A 21393-nucleotide genomic window follows, 5' to 3' on the forward strand; every position below is an offset into this window, starting at 1 on the left:
TCATTGTAAGAAGGAGGGTCACACAAGAAAGGTGTGCCCTGAACGCCTGAAAGATCATGGAGGTAAGGATAATGGCAATGCAGCCATTGTTCAAGATGATTTCGAACCATCTGATGTTCTTGTGGTTTCAAGCAGTGACTCGAGAAGAGAGTGGATTATGGATTCAGGTTGCACTTGGCACATGACTCCAAACAAAGACTTGTTCGAGGAATTATGTGATCAAGATTCAAGATGGTGGATCAGTATTGCTGGGAAACAACAAGGCTTGCAAGATTGCAGGTGTTGGATCTGTGAGATTCAAGCTCCATGATGAGTCAATAAGGTTGTTGACTGAAGTCAGGTATGTTCCTGATTTGAAGAGAAATTTGCTTTCTCTTGGTGAATTCGACAAGAAAGGATATGTTTTCCAAGGAGAGAAAAGTATCCTAAGAGTCATGAAGGGGTCGAAGGAAGTCTTGAGAGGCGTGAAGAAACAAGGCTTGTATACCCTTGAGGCTGAAGTTGTAAGTGGTTCGACAAATGTTGTATCCACGAAACCTTTGTCGAATACAGAAATCTGGCACATGAGATTGGGCCATGTCAGTGAAAGGGGTCTGGTCGAATTAGGGAAACAAAATCTGCTTGGTGGAGACAAAGTCGAAAAGCTGAAGTTTTGTGAACCCTGTGTACTTGGAAAATCTTGCAGAGTGAAGTTCAACAAAGGCAAACAAAGAACACATGGATCCCTTGATTACATCCATGCTGATCTTTGGGGGCCTGCAAGGTGTGCATCACATTCAGGAGCAAGGTATTTTCTATCCATAGTAGATGATTATTCCAGAAAATTATGGGTATTCATCCAGAAGACTAAGGATGAAACTTTTGAGAATTTCAAAAGTTGGAAGACTCTGGTTGAAAATCAGACTGGCAGGAAGGTCAAAAGGTTGAGAACCGACAATGGCCTTGAATTTTGCAATGAGGCATTCGACAGTTTTTGTGCTGCCTTTGGTATTGCAAGGCACATAACTACTGCAGGTACTCCACAGCAAAATGGTTTGGCTGAAAGATTTAATCGAACTATTTTGGAGAGAGTCAGATGCATGTTGACTAGTGCGGGGTTAAAGAAGGTGTTCTGGGCTGAGGCTGTTTCGACAGCAACATATCTGATAAACAGATGTCCTTCGACAGCGTTAGATATGAAGACACCTGAAGAAGTTTGGTCGGGACATCCACCAGATCTCGACAAACTGGGAGTATTTGGCTGCGTAGCCTATGCTCACATTAGGCAAGACAAAGTCGAACCTAGAGCTCTGAAATGCATGTTCATGGGATACCCTGAAGGAGTCAAAGCTTATAGGCTATGGTGCCTAGAGCCAGGTCACAGGAGGTGTATCACCAGTCGAGATGTAGTTTTCAATGAAGCTGAAATGGCTTTTAAGAAAACTGATGATGTTGGTCGGAGTACAGAAACATCTGACGAAGAGCTGGAACAGGTAGAGATTCCTGTTGAGGTGGAGCATGTTGATGCTGAATTGCATATCCCAGATGAAGTCGAAGAAGAAGCAGAAGATGCTGAAGTTGAGGAAACTGACGATGACTACCTATTGTCGAGAGATAGGTCGAGAAGAGTCATCAAGCCACCTCAGAGACTTGGATATGCAGATCTTATAGCTTATGCCTTAATCTCTGCAAGTGAGGTTCTAGACGAAGAACCTAGAGACTATAAGGAAGTTATGAGGAGTCGAAATAAGACTGAATGGCTGAAGGCCATGGATGATGAAATGAAATCTCTTCATGATAATCATACTTGGGAACTGATCAAGAAACCTGTTGGGGCAAGGTTAGTCAGCTGTAAATGGATTTTCAAAGTTAAGGAAGGAATTGAAGGAGTGACGTCGAAAAGATACAAGGCAAGGTTAGTTGCAAGGGGTTTCACTCAGAAAGAAGGTGTCGACTTCAATGATGTGTTTTCTCTTGTTGTGAAGCATAGGTCCATTCGAATGTTGCTTGCCATGGTGGCACAGTTCGATCTTGAACTGGAACAGATGGATGTGAAGACTGCATTCTTGTATGGTGATCTAGATGAAACGATCCTGATGAGGCAACCTGAAGGGTATGTCGAAAAGGGGAAGGAAGATTATGTGTGCAAGTTAAAGAGATCTTTGTATGGGCTGAAACAATCTCCTCGACAGTGGAATAGGAGATTCGACAAGTTCATGGCACGCATAAGTTTCATTAGAAGTCAGTTCGACCACTGCGTTTACTTCAGATTTCGACCTGGTAATTCATTTGTTATTTTGTTGCTTTATGTGGATGATATTCTCATAGCTAGCAACAGTGTTGAAGATGTGATGAGGGTGAAGGCTGAACTCAATAAGGAGTTCGATATGAAGGATCTGGGAGCTTCTTCCAGGATTCTTGGAATTGACATTCGAAGAGATAGAAAGAAGTCGAAGTTATGCCTATCTCAAGAGGCATATCTACGGAAGATTCTTGAAAAGTTTGGTATGTCGAATTCGAAGCCAGTTGTGACTCCAACAAACCCTCAATTCAAGCTGAGTATTGATCAGTGTCCCAGTACTGATGTCGAAAGAGCCTATATGAATAGCATCCCATATGCTAATATAGTTGGTTCTTTGATGTATGCTATGGTCTGTACTAGACCCGACATAGCATACGCAGTAAGTCTTGTAAGCAGGTACATGGCGAATCCTGGAAAGGCTCACTGGCAAGCATTGAAGTGGATTTTAAGGTACATAAATGGATCTCTAAACAGAGTCTTAATTTATGGTGGAGCCTTGGGTGAAGATAGTAAAGCAGTAATAGAAGGATATGTCGACTCTGATTATGCAGGTTGTATGGATTCCAGAAAATCTATTTCTGGATATGTTTTCACTATGTTTGGCACTGCAATTAGTTGGAAAGCAACACTTCAGAAGGTTGTTGCTCTATCAACCACTGAAGCAGAGTATATTGCCCTAACTGAAGCTGTGAAAGAAGCATTGTGGCTTGAAGGTTTTGCGAAGGAGCTGAAACTTCAAGGTCGAGGTATCACTGTTAAATGTGATAGTCAAAGTGCAATACACCTGTCGAAGAATTCAGCCTATCATGAGCGAACTAAGCACATTGATGTGAGGCTGCATTTCGTCAGAGGAGTAATCGAGCGTGGAGAAGTCCAAGTGCTGAAGGTTTCGACTGAAGACAATGCTGCTGATATGATCACCAAGACATTGCCGAGTTGCAAGTTTTTCCACTGTATGCAGTTGATAAAGCTGCATGAAGAAAGTTAGTCTGTTCCTTGACGTTGTAGAGTTAGGTCCAAGGTGGAGATTTGTGAGATATTGGATCGAACTCTAGTATTGTCGAAGGGTAGCTTCTTGGTTCGACAGTTCGACAGAGTTAAGCATGAAGTCGAAGGATTGTTCACATGCTGGTGTCGAAGTGTGCATGCTGTAGTCGAAGATGGGTCTAGCATGCAGATGTCGAAGATGCTAGGGTTGTTAGCATGTTAAATTAGGTTTTAGTGTTTAAATCCTAATTTGTTAAGTTAGCTTGTTTATTAAGTTGGCTTGTGTAATGGGCCTTGCTGAAAAAGCCCATTAGTTAGTATGTTAGTTTTTTTTTTTATAAATAGCATACTAGTCTCTCATCATTGCTAAGGCTGCAAATCCTAATTTAGGGTGAGAGAGGTTATTTGTTATTCTTGTAAACTTGTAATCTTGTTTTAAGAGAAAGTGAAAGAATAGCAGTTATAACCAATTCTTGTGTTCTTCTTCTCCTTTCTAATTCCTTATTATATTTTGTTATTGGTATCGTTTTTCACAACAGAAGGCAATTAGGATCAAATCCAAATGTCAAAGAGCAAGTAATATCAAAGGTGAACATTTCAAGAATATCTTGTAAATCAAGTATTTGTACACCTTTAGATTCTTGATCAAGAAGACAATTCTCTAACTTCTTTTGAATGTTTTGTTGAAGGGACTTCATAAAACTTTTCTTTTTGAGCAATGGATGAAGTACTGCCTTCTCTTTTTTCCATTCATTGGAATCCAAATTAAAAATACCAAGTGATCAAATGCATAATGAAATAAAAAATAATGAAAGAAAAAATAAATAAATAATTATGAATGAGGTATCAAGAGAGGGTCATATCTATTATATAGACCCAAGTGATCAAATTCAAATGCCCCGAGATGAATGCTTGGTCTTAATTAATTTTCAATATATTTTATTCTCTCATATGAAAAATAGTGATGATCTTGTCTTTTTCAAGAGTAGCATGTTGTCTTTCTTTTTCGGTGAGCATGGAAAAAACTGTGTTAATATGAGTGAATAAATGATAGCACAGCAAATGGAGATAAGTACGTAGAGGAAGAAAAGAGAGGAAAACAGTATTTTTGAACAACTCATTTAATTTTCATTTTAATTGTACAACTCTAAAGAATTTATATTGGACTCCACAACTTTATTTTATAAATTAATATTTTATTTAAATTTTATTTTATTTTACTTAAAATAATAATTTAAATCATTTAAATTTAAATTAATAAAATTAAAATTAAACATAAAATTTAAAATGATAATTAATTTTAATCTCAAATACATGAGATAAAATTAAACATCACATAAAAATAATAAAAATAAATAACATCACACAACTAGTCAAATTTACATTTCATCATCCTCATGTCCAAAACGTTCTCAAACATACTCGATTAGATCTCCTCGAAGTTGGCGATGAACTTGTTTTTCACAAAGACTTGCTCTTCTTTATAGTCTTGTTACAAGATTCAGATGAAGACCGTTAAATGTTTCTGTTGTTGGATTGTTGTCATCTACATTATCATAAGAGTAATCAAAATTATCTCTGTATGTGTGTCGTTCGTCTTCAACAATCATATTGTGTAATATGATGCAAGCATGCATATATGGTATGCTTGAGGGTTTCCATGTGTCAGGCACGCGTCGGGCCTTGTATAAATGCAAATCAAGATTGAAGCACTCCAAATGCCTGCTCCACATCCTTTCTAGCTAATTCTTGATGTTGAGCAAATAGTTTTCTCGTTTCTCCTTCCAGAATTGAAATGGTCTTGATAAATGTAGCCCACTCAGGATATATATCATCCTCTAAATAATACCCCATATTATATGGTGTTGCATTTATTGTATATTGCACGGTGGGAGCATGTCCTTCCAAAATATCATTAACACATGATGGATTGGTTTAGCACATTAATATCATTGTTTGAACATAAAATACCAAAAAATGCATGTCAAATCCATAAGTCTTGTGATGCCACTACTTCAAGATTGATTGTGGGCTTACCATGATCACCTCGACAAAACTATCATTTCCATGCAACATGAGAATTTTTCTATTCCCAGTGCATATAATTAATCAATGGAACCCAACATACCTGGAAAGCCATGTGACTCTCCCATTTGTAAAAGATGTTCAACATCGGTGTTGTTAGGCTTCCTCAAATACTCGGCCTCAATTACAACATTCACGCCCCGAACGAATTTTTCTAAGCACTCAACTGAAGTGCTTTCACTGATTCGAACATACTCGTCTACAATATCAGCGAGAAACCCATATGTCATCATACGAATAGCAGATGTGCACTTCTGTAATGGTGAAATGCCCATTTTACCAGTTGCATCGACCCTTATTTGAAAATATTTATCATGATTTACAAGGACAGCTAAAATTCGAAGAAATACATGCCTATTCATTCTAAACCTTCTTCGGAATTGAACATCTCTGTATACTTGATTTTCTGAGAAGTAGTCATTGAATAATCGATTGTGCCCTTTCTTCACGACTTCGATCTATCACTGTTCTTTTCTAATTGGCCTAGAGGAACTTCCAAATTGACGTTCCTTATCGAGATTTGACTTTAGTAGTTCTTCATCAGTGTTGTTTATAAATTCTTCTTCAATCAAGTCCCAAAAGAGATCATCTGAATTGTTTGAATCCATTAAAGTGAGTGAAGAATGAGAGAAAAATGAAAGAAGAATGAGAAAATAATGAGAAGAGTGGTAGTATATATAGTGGTATATGAATAACGACTAGTTTAAATAACGGTTAGTTTGGATAACGGCTATTTGAATATTGGCTAGTTTGACTAACGACTACTTTGAATAACGACTAGTTTGAATAACAACTAGTTTGAATAACATCTAGTTTGAATAACGGCTAGTTTGATTAACGACAGGTTTGACTAACGGCTAGTTTGAACAACGACTAATTTGATTAACGGCTAGTTTGCCTAATGGCTAGTTTGGATAACAGCTGGTTTGAATAACTCCATCTCTTTCTCCTTACATTGAGCTAGTCTTTCCATTGCTGCTACTCTTTTATACCATGTATCTTGAACAATATTAGAAGGTGATTCATCCTTTGCTTTACCCTTCCATTTTGAATAACTCCATAATTAAATTAAATCTTATTTAATTTAATTAATCATTCCACTATAAACACTCTATGTGTGTTACCATATAGATTCTCGTAACACTGACAATATTATTAAATCGCCTATTTAATACTATAAACATTGAACGATATCTAACAACATATTAGTGGTTCCCAATTATGAATTCAATTTAATCTCTAACAACAACATTTTTTATTTTTTTGAAAATACGCTACTTTTCCTCTCGATTGTAAAAATATCCGAGATGATATATATATATATATATATATATATATATATATATATATATATATACACATACTGTTTTATAATTTTATAGATTATTGTCATTTTAATCTACAAATATAAATTTGTTAAAAATTATGAAACTTACACACCATCATCCTTTGAACTTTGATGAATATCACATGATGGATATTGTTGCATACCTATATGTATGGAATATATTTTTATAGAATTTGTATGCATTTATTTCTGGTATAAAATTTACAAAGGATAGAAAAGGGAAATAATTTGTCATGTTACAAGACAAGAGATTAACCAGAAAAACAAACCTTGAATCAATACTTTTTTCTACCATTGCAATCCATTTCACATATTGTTTCCATTCTTTTTTAAGTTTCAATCTTTTCAATCCTAATATTTTCATTATCAATATTTGTCATTCACAACGTAGCATCCAAGATATATATATTTGTAGCGTTCGCGTTCTGATTGGCTAGCGTGTGGATTTCACACGGATCACTAGTATTTCTTGTGTGTATTGATGTGTTGAACATTGATATTTAAGTAATGAAAGATAAAGATTCTTTTATAAACAAACCTATGTCATTTTTTCTCTCAGATTTTGATGAACATTGTGATAATAGGTTTTTTTAAAATTATATATATATATATATATATATATATATATATATATATATATATATATATATATATATATATATATATATATATATATATATATATATATATATATATATATATAAGGAGGGATCAAATTACACCTGAAGAGTTACACCACAATTTACACTCGCTTATAACTTCATTTCGAATAAATGTTTTTTATAATCAACCGTTGGATTGAAACATACTATCATATAGATTATATCTATAAATTTTGAGATTAATCTATAATGATTTACTATGTTATTGAATTACATCAACATTAATGTTATATGGAAGTTCATTTTGAGGTTAATTTTTGGATATCTTGATGGTATAACAAATCATTATAAATTAATCTCAAACTTTATAGGTATGATCTATATGATAGTATGTTTCAATCCAACGATTGATTTTAAAAAATATTTATTCGAAGTGAAGATATGAGCGAGTGTAACTTGTGAACACTGGAGTGATAATTTAAATAACAAATAAAATAAACAAGGACTTTTCCTCTCGGTTTTATCTCATCGAATATAATAAATTACTTCTATTGTAGACCCAAAAACAAAATGATAAATTATTAGATATATCACTTACATATTTTTACTGCCAATATTTTTTTTTAATTACAATATCTTTTCAGTATGATTAGAAATATTTTTCACAATTGTCAGCCAAAGACATAATTAAATCATTTAATTATTGCTTTTGCTTTGGATGACAACATTGAGAAATAATTTTCAACTATAAAATGGATTGCAAAAGATATTTGGTGAATATATCAATGTTTGTGATGGTGCTAATGCATATGGATTGCACACCATTATGTAAAATGGATAGCAAAGATATTTTCTAACCGATTCAAAAATCTAAAATATACAAAAAGATATTTTTTTTAATGAATGAATGTAACAACAACAACAACAAAACACACACAACCTTGTAATATTTTCTAACCGATTCAAAAATCTAAAATATTTTTCTTTCTTTATATCCATGTCAAAAAATGTTGTTTACGAGTTTGGAGGGTCAATAGATGATTTAGATTAGGGAAAAACTTATCGAACAAATGCTTTTATGATAAAATTGAATAGTATTTACCCTCGAATTGAATTATAACCGAAATAATAGATGATTTAATATTTAAATACCAAATAAAATAAAAAGAATAATGCCACTATAAAAGAAATTAAAATAGAAAATTGCACATGGTAGATTTTGAAGTGTGTTCCTTAGTTAGTTTTCCCTTTGGTTGTATGTATCAACCGAGGGAATAGATTTTAAACATCGATTTTTGGTTGGTTGTAGTGAAAGTTTTGTCATAAGATATATTATTTGTAGTAGTGACCCTTATATCCATATCGAACACAAGATATAGAATGTGTCCCACTTGTATAGTCCAAGATTATATTCTTTGATACTTGAGTGTACTTGATAACAACAAATAAGCTCAATATCTCATATCAACTTATTTGACACTACAATAAGCAATACACTCTATGGTGGAGTTTTCACTACGGTCATAAAAAAACTATAGTGAAACCTTTAAAATTTGGCATCTTTTTATTTATTTATAAAAACAAATTACATTTCCCCGCGGTTGGGAATTTCAAAAAACAAATTACATTTCCCCTCGGTAATAATAGTGGAGTCTATTTCTCTAAATAAAAATAAATTATATTTTACCATGGATAAAAACTGCATTGGACATGGGTTCGACTCTTAACGCAAGTAATAACTTTGATTCAAGTGTTATAACTTTTGATTCAAGAAACACTTCATATGTTGACATATGACCAATTTCTAGACTTCAAGGAGGACACAAACATGGATAGCAACATTAAACGAATGAATTGATAGGTCTCTTATAGGTGCATTAACTAAAATAGTTGAAGCAAATCAAAGTGAATACAACATATTATTCCAAGTGAACTAAAATGATAATGCTATAATAACATTACAAATAAGCTCACATAATGAGTAGGATACAAATAGGAGATAAATCAAATAATATATTTACACACAAATTGGAAAACAACCAAGACTAAAATTCCCACTACGGGGCCACTATTGCGTTTAAGGAAGCACAAATGGTGTATATGAGATTGGGAAACCAACTTATGTGATAGATAATGGTCTTTAACACGCAAAAATTAGGGCACAGGGATTTACATGTTTAGAAATCCAACGTCCAAGTCAGTCAACAAATCCAATTTATGGAGCAAGTTTTGATTAAAAGCATATTTGCAAATATTTCGTGAGACACATTATATATGGGAGGCATTTAGAACCACCTCACACTTCCAAGCATGGAACATTGAGTCCGTTAGATCATAAATAACAGTACGTAGACACATGTGGAATGGATGGGGTATATGGGTCCAATAATTGTATGTGCATTCAACCCTCAACCCTTTTGTGGATACGCCTTTGGACATATAATTGAGCATATTTGAAATTAGGCCTACAAGTGGCCCGAAACATATATCTTATTTTTGTAGTGAATAACATATATTGCTATCGATATAATTCACTTTTGGGCTTACAATTCATGGTTTGATTCAAAGCGCATTATATGTAGAGCTGGTTATATGGTCCGAAGTCCACGAACAAGCTAATTTAATCCAAAACTCGACGAGTTTTGTACAAAAAAAGTTAGTCGACATTAACTTTAGCCCATGCAAGTTTGAACGTTTATATTGGTATCATGCGAGATTTATTCGCAAAATCGAGGGTTCCTTCGTATCATTTGTAACCCTCCTAAAAGTTAGTTTCAAGATTGACTACCTTTTTATCCATTATAATTTTATTTGTAAAAAAAAAGTAGCTATGAAGTACATAAATACTACGATTGATTTATTTGAAGGGTTGCGTGTGTGTGGTCTAGCGGTGAATCGCTTGGGTCTTGAGAGTGTGCTCCTCTCAAGGTCTCAGGTTCGAAACCCGCTAGGTCCAAATATAAATCGATTTAATTCCTTACAAAATGTAACCGGATCATATTAATCTTTCTGTTAATATTTTTTTCAAACTAATTTTTTCCTAGTTTTAAATCGTGACTGGTCTGTCACGTTGGATTGTTTCTTATAAGGAGTTGAAATCAGGACTTTTAAAACACATCTTACGTCTTTACCAACAAACCAATGTACATTCAAGATAATTAATTCCCATGATTTCTAGTAATTTTAAACAATTATGAATATAAAATACACAATACAAAATTTCTACCAATATGATAGTCACTTTACTAATTTGTCTATTTGTAAATGATAGTCACTTTACTAATTATAGAAATTGATTTGTCTAGTTGTTATTGATAGTCACTTTACTATCCTTAGAAATAGATTTGTTTAGTTGTAAATGAATTTATTAACAATAGAAATTGAGTTGTCTAATTGTAAATGATAGTCACTTTACTAACAATAGAAATTGATTTGTCAAGTTGTAAATGATAACTCCTATACTAACAATAGAAATTAATTTGTCTAGTTGTAAATGATAGTCACTTTACTAACAATGGAAATTGATTTGTGTAGTTGTAGATGATAGTTACTTTATTAACGATAGAAATTGATTTGTCTTTACGTAAATAATAGTCATCTTACTAACAATAGAAATTGATTTTTCTAGTTGTAAGTAATAATCACTTTATTAACAATAGAAATTGATTTGTCAAGTTTTAAAGTGAATATCATTTAATGTAAGGGACTTGAGTTTGAGACCTCATAGATAAAAATTTAAGTACTTAATTTGTTATTAGAAATCATGCAAATTACTTGTACATTGGCCTCTATAGTGGTAATGACACATGGATGTCTTTTAAAGATCTTGGTTCGATTTCTTATAAGAAACAATTTTGTTTTTTGATATTATTAATTCGTAATTGTTGAAAATTGAAATTAAAAATAAAAATCAATTTAGTATATAAAAAATAAAAAATAAAATCCAACGTGGCAGTCCAGTCACGGTTTAAAAATATGAAGAAAAAAAAAATTTAAAGGTAGAAAAAAACCGATTTGAGAAAAATATTAGCAGAACGACTAATATGATCCGGTTAAATTTTATAAGAGATTAAGTCGAATTTTTTTTTTTTTTGTGAGGAACTAATTTAGTTTGTGTAATATTTGTGAGGACCTAAATAGGTCTTCACTCTATATTTTAAGTTAAAATAATTAATGATAATTTTTTTAAATGGAAATTTTGTATTACTATTTTCAATTTTATTTTTACGAAAAATAGTTTATTTATTTATTTATTTTGTTAAGGCCTGCATACTACTCGTGAAATACCATGGACCAGACTCAGAACAACGTATCAGAATCGGTTAATAATTGCAAACGAACCAACCCACACCATTTGATATGGGATATATGCATAGTGTGTTAAATGGGGCAGAATAGCCCGCATACCCACCTTTAATTATAGTAGTATTTGTATTTTTAAATAATATTTTAAATTGAAATAATTTGTAATATGAGATAAATGAATTTCTAAGTGACAAATAGAAAATACTTAACATGTGAAACGATTTAATAACCAAATACAGACATCACATCACAAATTCATAATTTCCAAAGGTTAAGTGAAAATTTCAGAAAATCCGTATGAAATCGATTGAACAAGATGACTGATTCATAGGATTTTCTAAATAAAAGTAACAGTACTCAACATTAACAAAAGAACAAACACAAACTGAATAACAGGTAGAAACAAAACCTAACTGAATAACAATAAGAAACTAAAAAACATTTAACAAACACAAACATTAAACAGTAGCATGCAAATAGGTTGAGAGAAGCACTCAACATGTATCAAATGATTCTTTTGGTGAGTTTGGCCTTAAATCCATGTTTCATGCGAAGAACAATAGAAACCCTTGGAGCAACAGAATGACCTTCCACAACATGTATATGAAACTTCCATAACATAGCAGAAGCAACCATTTTCATTTGAACAAAGCTGATATCTTTTCCCAAACAACTTCTTGGACCTGCATTGAATGCTATGAACTTGTAAGAAGGTACATGTATAATCTCTCCTCTATCTGATATCCATCTCTCAGGCTTAAATTTCATGCAATCATCTCCCCATATTTCTTTCCTCCTTCCCATTGCATACAAAGAATATATCAACTTTGTATTTGCACTAACATGGTCTCCACTAGGTAGTATATCAGAATTGATTGGACATTTGTGCTGAAATGGTATAACAGGATAGAGCCTCAAGGATTCACATATAGTTCCATGAAGGTACACAAGCTTATCAAGTTTTTCAGCACTTAGGTTAGTGATGAAATCCACCTCTTGGTTTTCACAATTATCTTTGATCTCTTGAATGATTTTAGCTTCCACATTAGGATGAGTTGAAACAAGCCAAAAGAACCAACTCAAACCAGCACTGATTGTTCCATTTCCTGCACCCAAGAGATTGACAGCAGTGTCTCTAATATACTTCTCATTCTTAACCATCTCCTCCTTCCGCAAGCCTTCCTTCATTATTAGTTCCTTTAGCAAGCATGAATGACTTTCATCCATATCTTTGGAGATAGCTATACATTTGGACAGAAATTGGTGAAGGTTTTGTTGAGCTACCTTGTTCTTCTTCTCTTGACCAATTTGTAGCCATCTTTGTAGCTTCCAAATACATTTTGGAATACAGTGCCTATACAATAATGTATCCTCAAGCACAGAAATAGCTTTTACATAAGCTATCTCTGATAACTCATTGAAATTGTAAGGAAGGCAATTAGGATCAAATCCAAAAGACGAAGTGCACGTAATATCAAAGGTGAACCTCTCAAGAATATCTTGTAAATCAAGTATTTCACCACCTTTAGATGCTTGATCAATAAGTGGTAATAGACAATTATCTAATTTCTTTTGAATGTTTTGTTGAAGGGATATCATAAAACTTTTGTTTTTGAGTAATGAATGAAGTACTGCTCTCTCTTGCTTCCATTCAATGGAATCCAAATTGAAAATACCATCACCAAGAATTTCAAAAATCTCATGAAAATCAGTACCTTTTCCATAGTTGGTGAATTTCTTGCTAGTGATGTGGTGCACATTCATAGGGTCAGTGGTGATGATAATATTGGCCATGTTTGTGAACCAAGGTCCTTTAAAATGAAAAGTGCTTCCATAATATTTGGAACCTAAGGTTATAAAATCATGAATATTGGATAGGTTATGTAAAACTAATGGTAGCATGCCAATGATTGGCCAATTTGGTATAGGAACATTTTTGTTGCGTCTCCATATATTGTATAATATTATGAAGAGAATTGCTACAAAGAATGAAATATACTCAAACAAGGCCATATTGTAGTTAGACAACAATTGGTATGTTCAAGCTTGTGTATTTACTATTTATGATGACTGCAGCAGAGCATATTCTCACAGAATATGGACGTGCATTAACATCAACATTCATTCGGCCATGGACCACAAGCTTTTGATTTCTGGATGGATAGTATTTTATATTCAAATAAAATATATGAAGAACACACTATGTACCAATTGTTTAATCAATGGGGATAATTCATATTCAAATTTCGTCCCAAAAAACGATTGTTAAAATTGTTCATTATTAAAATTCAGTCCATTATATTATATATTTGACAAAAACTTTCAAATATTTGAAACAAGCTCATCTCATTCGGTTTGACCTTTTAAGAAATATTATATTTGAAAACAATTTTGAAAGAGAAAATTTAGATATAACCCTTTTTATTAAAAAATTCAAACAAGGCATTCCTCTTGTTTAAAATTTTGTTGATGATATTCTATTTGAATTTGAAGCTACTAATAAATTTATGTGTAAGGACTTTTTTAACTTTATAAAAAATAAATTTGAAATGTTAATGATGAGTGAGCTTTCATACTTTTTTGGACTTAAAACATATCAAATAAAAGTAGAAATCTTCATAAATCAAACAAAATATTATAAAAAATTGCGAAAAAGATTTGGGATATAAAATGTTTTAAAAAATCAACTCCAATGACCATATTATGTTACTTAGATAAATATGAAGGAGGCAAATTAGTAGAAGAAAGAAAATATAAATGTATGGTTGACTCCCTTCTTTATCTTCCTACTAGTAATCTTGATATCATGTTATATGCGCAAGTTTTCAAGCAAATCATAACGAATCACATCTCACAATGCTCACAATTAGGGGTGAAAATAGGTCAGGTCGATAACAGGGGCCTACAGGTTAGCCTATATAGGCTCAGGCCAGACCACACATTATTTTTAAAAAGAAAAGGCCTAGGCTTCTTAATAAGCCTATTTAGTTAAAAAAAACTAGGACTCATGCCCTAAAAAAAGCCTTTTAAACCTATCAGGCCGACCTATTTAAATAAATATGAATACTTTTTTATGATCATTATGTTATGTTTTGTATTTTGAATTAAAATACATAAATAAAACATGGTTATCTTGAAGAACTTGTAAAAATAAGATGAAAACACCCGATGAACATTGTTTTCATAAGTTCTCTTAAACAAATAGCCTCCTAGAATTTATGCTAATATGTAAGTTAGAATAAGTTAGTCTATTTAAACATTATTTTATTGTTTATTTACATATGTCTAAAACAAAAGATAGAGTTTGTTAAGCGTCAATTGAATATGGTTGCTCATTGTTTAACAAAGGCGGCCAATTCTTGGCCTCGACGTAGTTTTGTTAATTGTATAGCTAGTTGTATTGAATCTATTTTAATTAATGAAAGAAGTTAAGTTTACTTTGGTAAAAAAACAAATAAACTTTTATGTAGACTAACAGGCTAATCAAGCCTTCAAAAAGGTCAGGCTCAGACCTAAAAAATAAGCCTACGACAGGCTACATACCAGACTTAGGCTTCGGTTTTTTGATAGGCCAGACTTAGGCTTGGCAAAGCCTAACTCGGCCAAGCCTATTTTCACTCCTACTCACAATATAAGGTATCTCACTAGTACACAACATATGGGTCTATGGTATTTCAAAAGGAGTGAACTCTCGTCGTCTTCTCTAGTTCAAAATTTGCAGGATATAAAATGGATCTAAAAAGATCCAGTGGAACATGCAACTTCTTTTGTAACTTTTATTTCTTGGTATAGTAAGACAGACCCGACCTAAACAAATCTATGGTATTTCAAAAGGAGTGAACTCTCGTCGTGTTCTCTAATTCAAAATCTGCAGGATATAAAATGGATCTAAAAAGATCAAGTGGAACATGTAACTTCTTTTTTGTAACTTTTATTTCTTGGTATAGTTAGACAGGGTCGACCCAAACAATTTAGAGGTCCTGATTAAATTTAACATTAGGCTCCTTAATAGATAAAAATACAATAGATTATAAAAGTTATATTTAAATAAAATTAAATATATAGATATGAAAATGATATAGAAATATTTGGTTAAAATTTGACTCATTTAAAATTTAATTTTTCGCATTTTTCTACTCCTACAATCCTCCATTTATAAAAAAATTCAAACTATTTAATAAAAGGTAATAATTATTTGAATGATTTCGATAATGTTAATAACAAAGTATTTTAATTTATAAATAATTAACATTGTGAAATTACAAAATATAAGAGTATAATTTGATTTTTCAAAGGGAGACAATTACTACATCAAATTTATTATCGTGTCAATTCACACTAAAAATCTTAATTAATGAAAAAACTTGTAAACAAATTAAGCTAAAATATGTTAAAAAATCATTTAAATTGAATAACTTAATTATTAATTTATTATATTTAATAATACTTTAAGTAAAATTAAATAATAAATTATTAAGCTGTAAAATATTATTATGAAGAAAAACAATACCCCAAAATAATATTAACATTTAATTATAAAAATAATAACAAATGAGTTCATCATATAATAAATCTTTGATTATTTAACTACAATAGCTCGTTAAAATGTTATTATTTAAAATAAAATTTAAAGAAATTTAATTAAAATAAAATATTAAAGATGTTTAAGTTGTAACATATTTTACTTTATAGCCATCATAAATTTCAAAACGATTCCGGGTGGTAGCTTAAAAAATAGAAAAAATACAAAATGATAATTAAGTTGGGTTTCGAACATGCAAGGTCTCATTCCCAAACACCGACTTAACCGCTAGGCTATACGGAAATAGTGATTAAAACTTCACTCAAGCCTTAAATATTAGTTTATTATATATTTATATTAAGCCCATCAATTGAATTTGAGGTCCTTTAAATTTGGAGGCCCTATGCGGTGGCGTTCCTTGCACCCCACAGGGCCGACCCTGTAGTTAGAATTAAGCAAGGGTAGTTGTTGTGTGCAAGTAATATGGACAAACAATAATTAAGTGAATGTGGAATTAATTTCATAGTTGTTTCGATTAATATCGACAACACTAACAATATAACTATCGTTAAAAATCTAGTACTCCACTCTCGGATGAAACTCATTGAGATTAGACATAGTTTTATTAAGAATCATGTCTAGAGGAATGCGAGATTAAGTTTGTAGATTCATTTAATAAACTTGCAAATATTTTTACTAAATCTAGTCCTAAATAAATGTTATTTTAAGAAGATTTGAATTTGTAATATTGAATCAATCACGCGTCGATTAAATATTTTATGTGCATAACAAGTTTAACAGGTTTTGATAATGATAAAAACAAACAAACACTACAAAAAAAAACAGCTATTTGCGACATGATTATCACGTCACAACAAGCAAAATCACGTCACAAATTGATTTTTGCGACGTAACTAATTATGTCGCAGGAGAGCGGGTGGCAACTAAGTTGTGACGTAATTTTCATGTTACTAATTAATGACGTCACAAAATTTTGCACAGAAATCCCCAACGTTGCAGTCAAAGCAGGCGTAGCAGACAGTGGGTCTGAAAAGAAGCTTTTTTTTGCGACGTCCATGTCACAAAGTTGTGACGTGAAAATCATGTCACTTTTTTTGGAGTTGAAACGTGCACAATTAATTGAAGATTGCGACATGATTTACATGTCATTAATTAATGACATGGAAATCATGTCACTAATTCCTTCTTTTTTATAAATAATTTCTGAAACTAAATATTAATTAATAAATTAAATTAATAAATTAAATTAATAAACTAAATATACTAAAATATATAAATTAATAAACTTAATATAATAAAATTAATAAACTAAAATTATTAATTTAATAATACTAAATATAATATAATTATAAATTAATTAATATCTTACACAAATTCAATATTAAAAGCAAAAGAAAATTAAAATTAAATCAACGATTAGTCTAGATCGGGAAAGTTGCTAGTATCATCATCATTTTCGTTCTCCTCATCCATTGGTTCATGACCGCCCACATTTTAATTTCCACCAAACGATTGCATAAATTTCCACATTTGCGCCTCCATATTAGATTGCCTCTTTGTCATGACCTCCATTTTCAGATGATGCTCACCCTGCATTGCCTCCATAATTTGAGCCTTCAATGTCGCCTCCATTTCGGCCTTCACTGCCGCCTCACGTTGCACCGCCTCGCATCTCACCTCATTTAACGTCAATTGTCTTACTATTTCTCGTTGTTCCGGTGTCAAATTTAATTGACGTGACCCTCCTTCCCAGACCATAACTCTTTGATATAGATCGAGTTCCATCATCACTTTTCAAGGTGCCTGCCAAATTTCCACCACCAAAAAAACACCCGTTAGGCCCTTTTCCGCCAATAACTTGACTCCAAATATAAAAATCCACATATGGATGAAGCGGCTCTCCCGGTCTCGGAGTATATTGAGGATTATAAGTCAGAAATCGTGCAAGCAATGTCTGATAATCATCCTACACATACAATAAAAAAATTAAGTTAAATATAATTTAAAGTAAATTAAATAATACATGAAATATAATCACGTGATTTTCATGCCACAACTTCTCAGTTGTCACGTGATTTTTACGCCACAACATCTCACTTGCCACGTGAAAATCACGTCACAAAGTTGCCAATAAATTAAAAAAATATGAACAAACGTAAAGTAAATAACTTACCTTAGCTTTTTGTGTACGATCGTCAACAAAATCTCTCGTTTTCTTTGTCCGGGTCTTTATAACCAGCTCGGACATCATAGGTGGTGTATTCAAAAGCTTAGTCTAAATAATAAAATTAACTTTAATTAATAATATATATATATATATATATATATTATAAATCAAATTATAACTTTAAAAAGTGGTAATAATTATTACCATGCGTCGAAGATGCTCAGCAATACGTTTGCTTCCAACAGTATTAAGGCAACCCCTTTTTCAGATGCTCTCATCTTCTTTGCATTTTTAGATTTAGCAGTAAATTCATCCATTTCCCAATATTTAAGAAGATCGTCAAAGATTTCTTTGCCTATCCAACTGGGACGGATGCCATGAAGTTCTCAACGCTTTCTAGCACGCCGTAGCATGTCAGAAAATCATCTTGCAGTTTTGCCATAATAATTTTTTTAATTTGCTTCTCTTTCAGTGGATCCCACACATATTTTTTTTCAATGTTGCGTGACATTAAAATAAATAGTTAGATAATTATAATGGAAAAGTCATTTAAATAACAATAACTTAAAAAATAAATTAATTATACCTGAAATTTCCTAAACCAATGATCTCTATCATTAACTTCTTTAAATGTCTTTGAAATTTTTTTATAATTCTGTTGATTTATATAACTTATAATTTTGGCTGCAGTCCGACTCGACCCAAAACTAGACAACAATAATTGAATTAGCATTAATTATAAAGTTATGAAAAATGAAAATGTATACTTAAATAAAAATTTATAAATAAGAAACTTACGAGCTTCCTTCGGGCCAAATCCAAAATCCATCCTCAATGATATGAATCTGGCTCAGATCATCATCCCCTCGAAGATCGCTCTCATCCAACTCATCATCGTCCCCACCCATCTTATGATCGTCAACATCTGACACCGCATGATCATCCTCAGTCTGCTGGCACGATGAGGGCACATGTGTGAAATATGGGATGCGACCAATCTGTGTGGGCACTGTTTCCCACACCAGAAATTATGTTTTCAAATTTTGAGTCTTCCCCCATTGTGAACGTTACACCATTTTTTATTTTTTATTTTTATTTTATAGTAGTGACGTGTTTCCCACGTCGCAACAACTTTTTTCAAAAAACAACATCTGATTCATGCAGACTCTACGTTATTTAAATTATTTAAAGGTAGTGACATGATTATCACGTCGCAACTGTTAATTTTTTGCCACGTCATAATCACGTCACAAAAATACTTCGCAGGGAAGCTGTTTTCTTGTAGTGAAAATAAAATATCATTAACATCATCAAATGAAGAAGAAAAATTGCTAAAATTAAAATGTGAGGGATTTATAAATATTGGCTTAAAAGAATCGAATTCAAAAGAACAACATCAAGATACAAACTTATTTGCTAAAAGCTTTACATTTGATCATGTGCTCATGCTTCTTATCTATATTGGATCTTTATGTAAAATTAAGTGTGTTATCATCCAAGTATTAATATCATACTCACATGCACAAAATATATTTCAAATCTTCATCTCTTTTTCAAACTTTTTTGAAAATCACACTCACATGCACAAAATATTATTTCAAATCTTCATCTCTTTTTCAAACTTTTTTGAAAATCACTTTAGAGTTGGCCAAAACATTTTTAAATTGAACATATTCAATTATGAAGCGAAAATTCATTATTTAACTTATTAGGACATTTTTAATTTGATTATGAGGAAAATTTGCTTTGTAATCTGTTATGAAGATCTAGTAGTCGATTATGCTTCTGATCAAGCAAAACATTTCTTATTGTCTAAGTCATAATCGATTATGGACTAGATCGAATCTTTCCAAAGCGTCCAAAAAAATTTAAATCTTTAATATAAAAGGAGTTCTTGTGTTAATTTCAATACAAACAAGTTTTCTAAAAAAACACCTTCTCTTTTTCTCTCACTTTGTTGTTAAAATTTAAAGTTAATAGGTCTTTTTTCCCCTTAACATATAAGCGACTTTCAAGTTTTTCTTGTAAAAAAACTCTATTTTAATTTTTGATCTTCACCAAAATTACTAAATACACTTCTTTTTATCACTAATATAAATAAATATTTTTTAAATAAATTTTTTGAATAACTTATACATTCTGTCTTAAATATATACCACAGTCATTAGTTATCAGTTATATAACTAGTAACAAACCCGTGCATACGCACGGGTTCTGGTCGGTGACGCGTATTGTTTTCTCAGATAATAATCGTTGTTTATAAAAAAAAATACATTAATGAGAACAAAATTAATATTTGAAGTACAAAAATATTTTTATTCAAAATAAATTATAAACGGTTTTTGAAAATAAATTTACATGGTATTTAGTAATTGTTTAACAACTAAAATGTATGATTAAAAAGAGAAATAAAAAAAAGTCAAAGGATGAAAAAAAATTGTGACATGAAGAAATTTTTTATTTGAAAAAGCAAAGTTGAATATTCAGCAAATATAATAACAAGGAAATATTAAAAAGCAAATATAATAATAAGCAAATAATAAAATTAAAATATTTCTTTTTTGACATCATTTAAAAAAATTCAGAAGTTAGTAGTATATTATTTGGATTAATCATAGATTGTTTTTCTGTATTTTGACATAAAAATATTTGATTCAATAGTATATTTTTTTCTGTATATAAAAATAATACCGAAATATTAGTAAAATATTTGACATTATATCATTCTCGTAATAGTGAAATATTAGTGAAATGTTTTCTGTATTTTTCCCGTATACAAAAATATTTTTAAAAATATTCTCGTATTAAGTGAAATATTCCCATGCAAAGTGTATTCTTTCTCTCAAACAAATGTGTTTTCAACTAAAGTATATTTTAGTAGATGATACTTGTAGAGTCAATGTTATCCCAGCATGGTTTCTAAATGTCCCTAATTTGCATGGGAGTGACATGCTCATTTGACATCCATTAGGTTTCTAAATGTTTTCCCAGCATTTGCCCATGCAAATTAAGTGAATAATTGAAATGAAATGGTCACATGGTTCCGAACCAAAATAAAACAGAAATATTCTTGCA

General features: G+C 31.6%; 1 protein-coding gene across 1 annotated transcript; it reads right to left on the minus strand.

Moving 5' to 3' along the window:
- Positions 1–11971: 11971 nt before the first annotated feature.
- LOC131600114 (alkane hydroxylase MAH1-like) lies at positions 11972–13639 on the minus strand. Its single transcript, XM_058872334.1, has one exon. It carries the CDS (start codon positions 13619–13621, stop codon positions 12113–12115), a length of 1509 nt encoding a protein of 502 aa, XP_058728317.1. The 5' UTR covers positions 13622–13639; the 3' UTR covers positions 11972–12112.
- Positions 13640–21393: the final 7754 nt, after the last annotated feature.

This window comes from Vicia villosa, linkage group LG4 (assembly GCF_029867415.1).
Source record: "Vicia villosa cultivar HV-30 ecotype Madison, WI linkage group LG4, Vvil1.0, whole genome shotgun sequence".
NCBI classification, from domain to species: domain Eukaryota; kingdom Viridiplantae; phylum Streptophyta; class Magnoliopsida; order Fabales; family Fabaceae; genus Vicia; species Vicia villosa.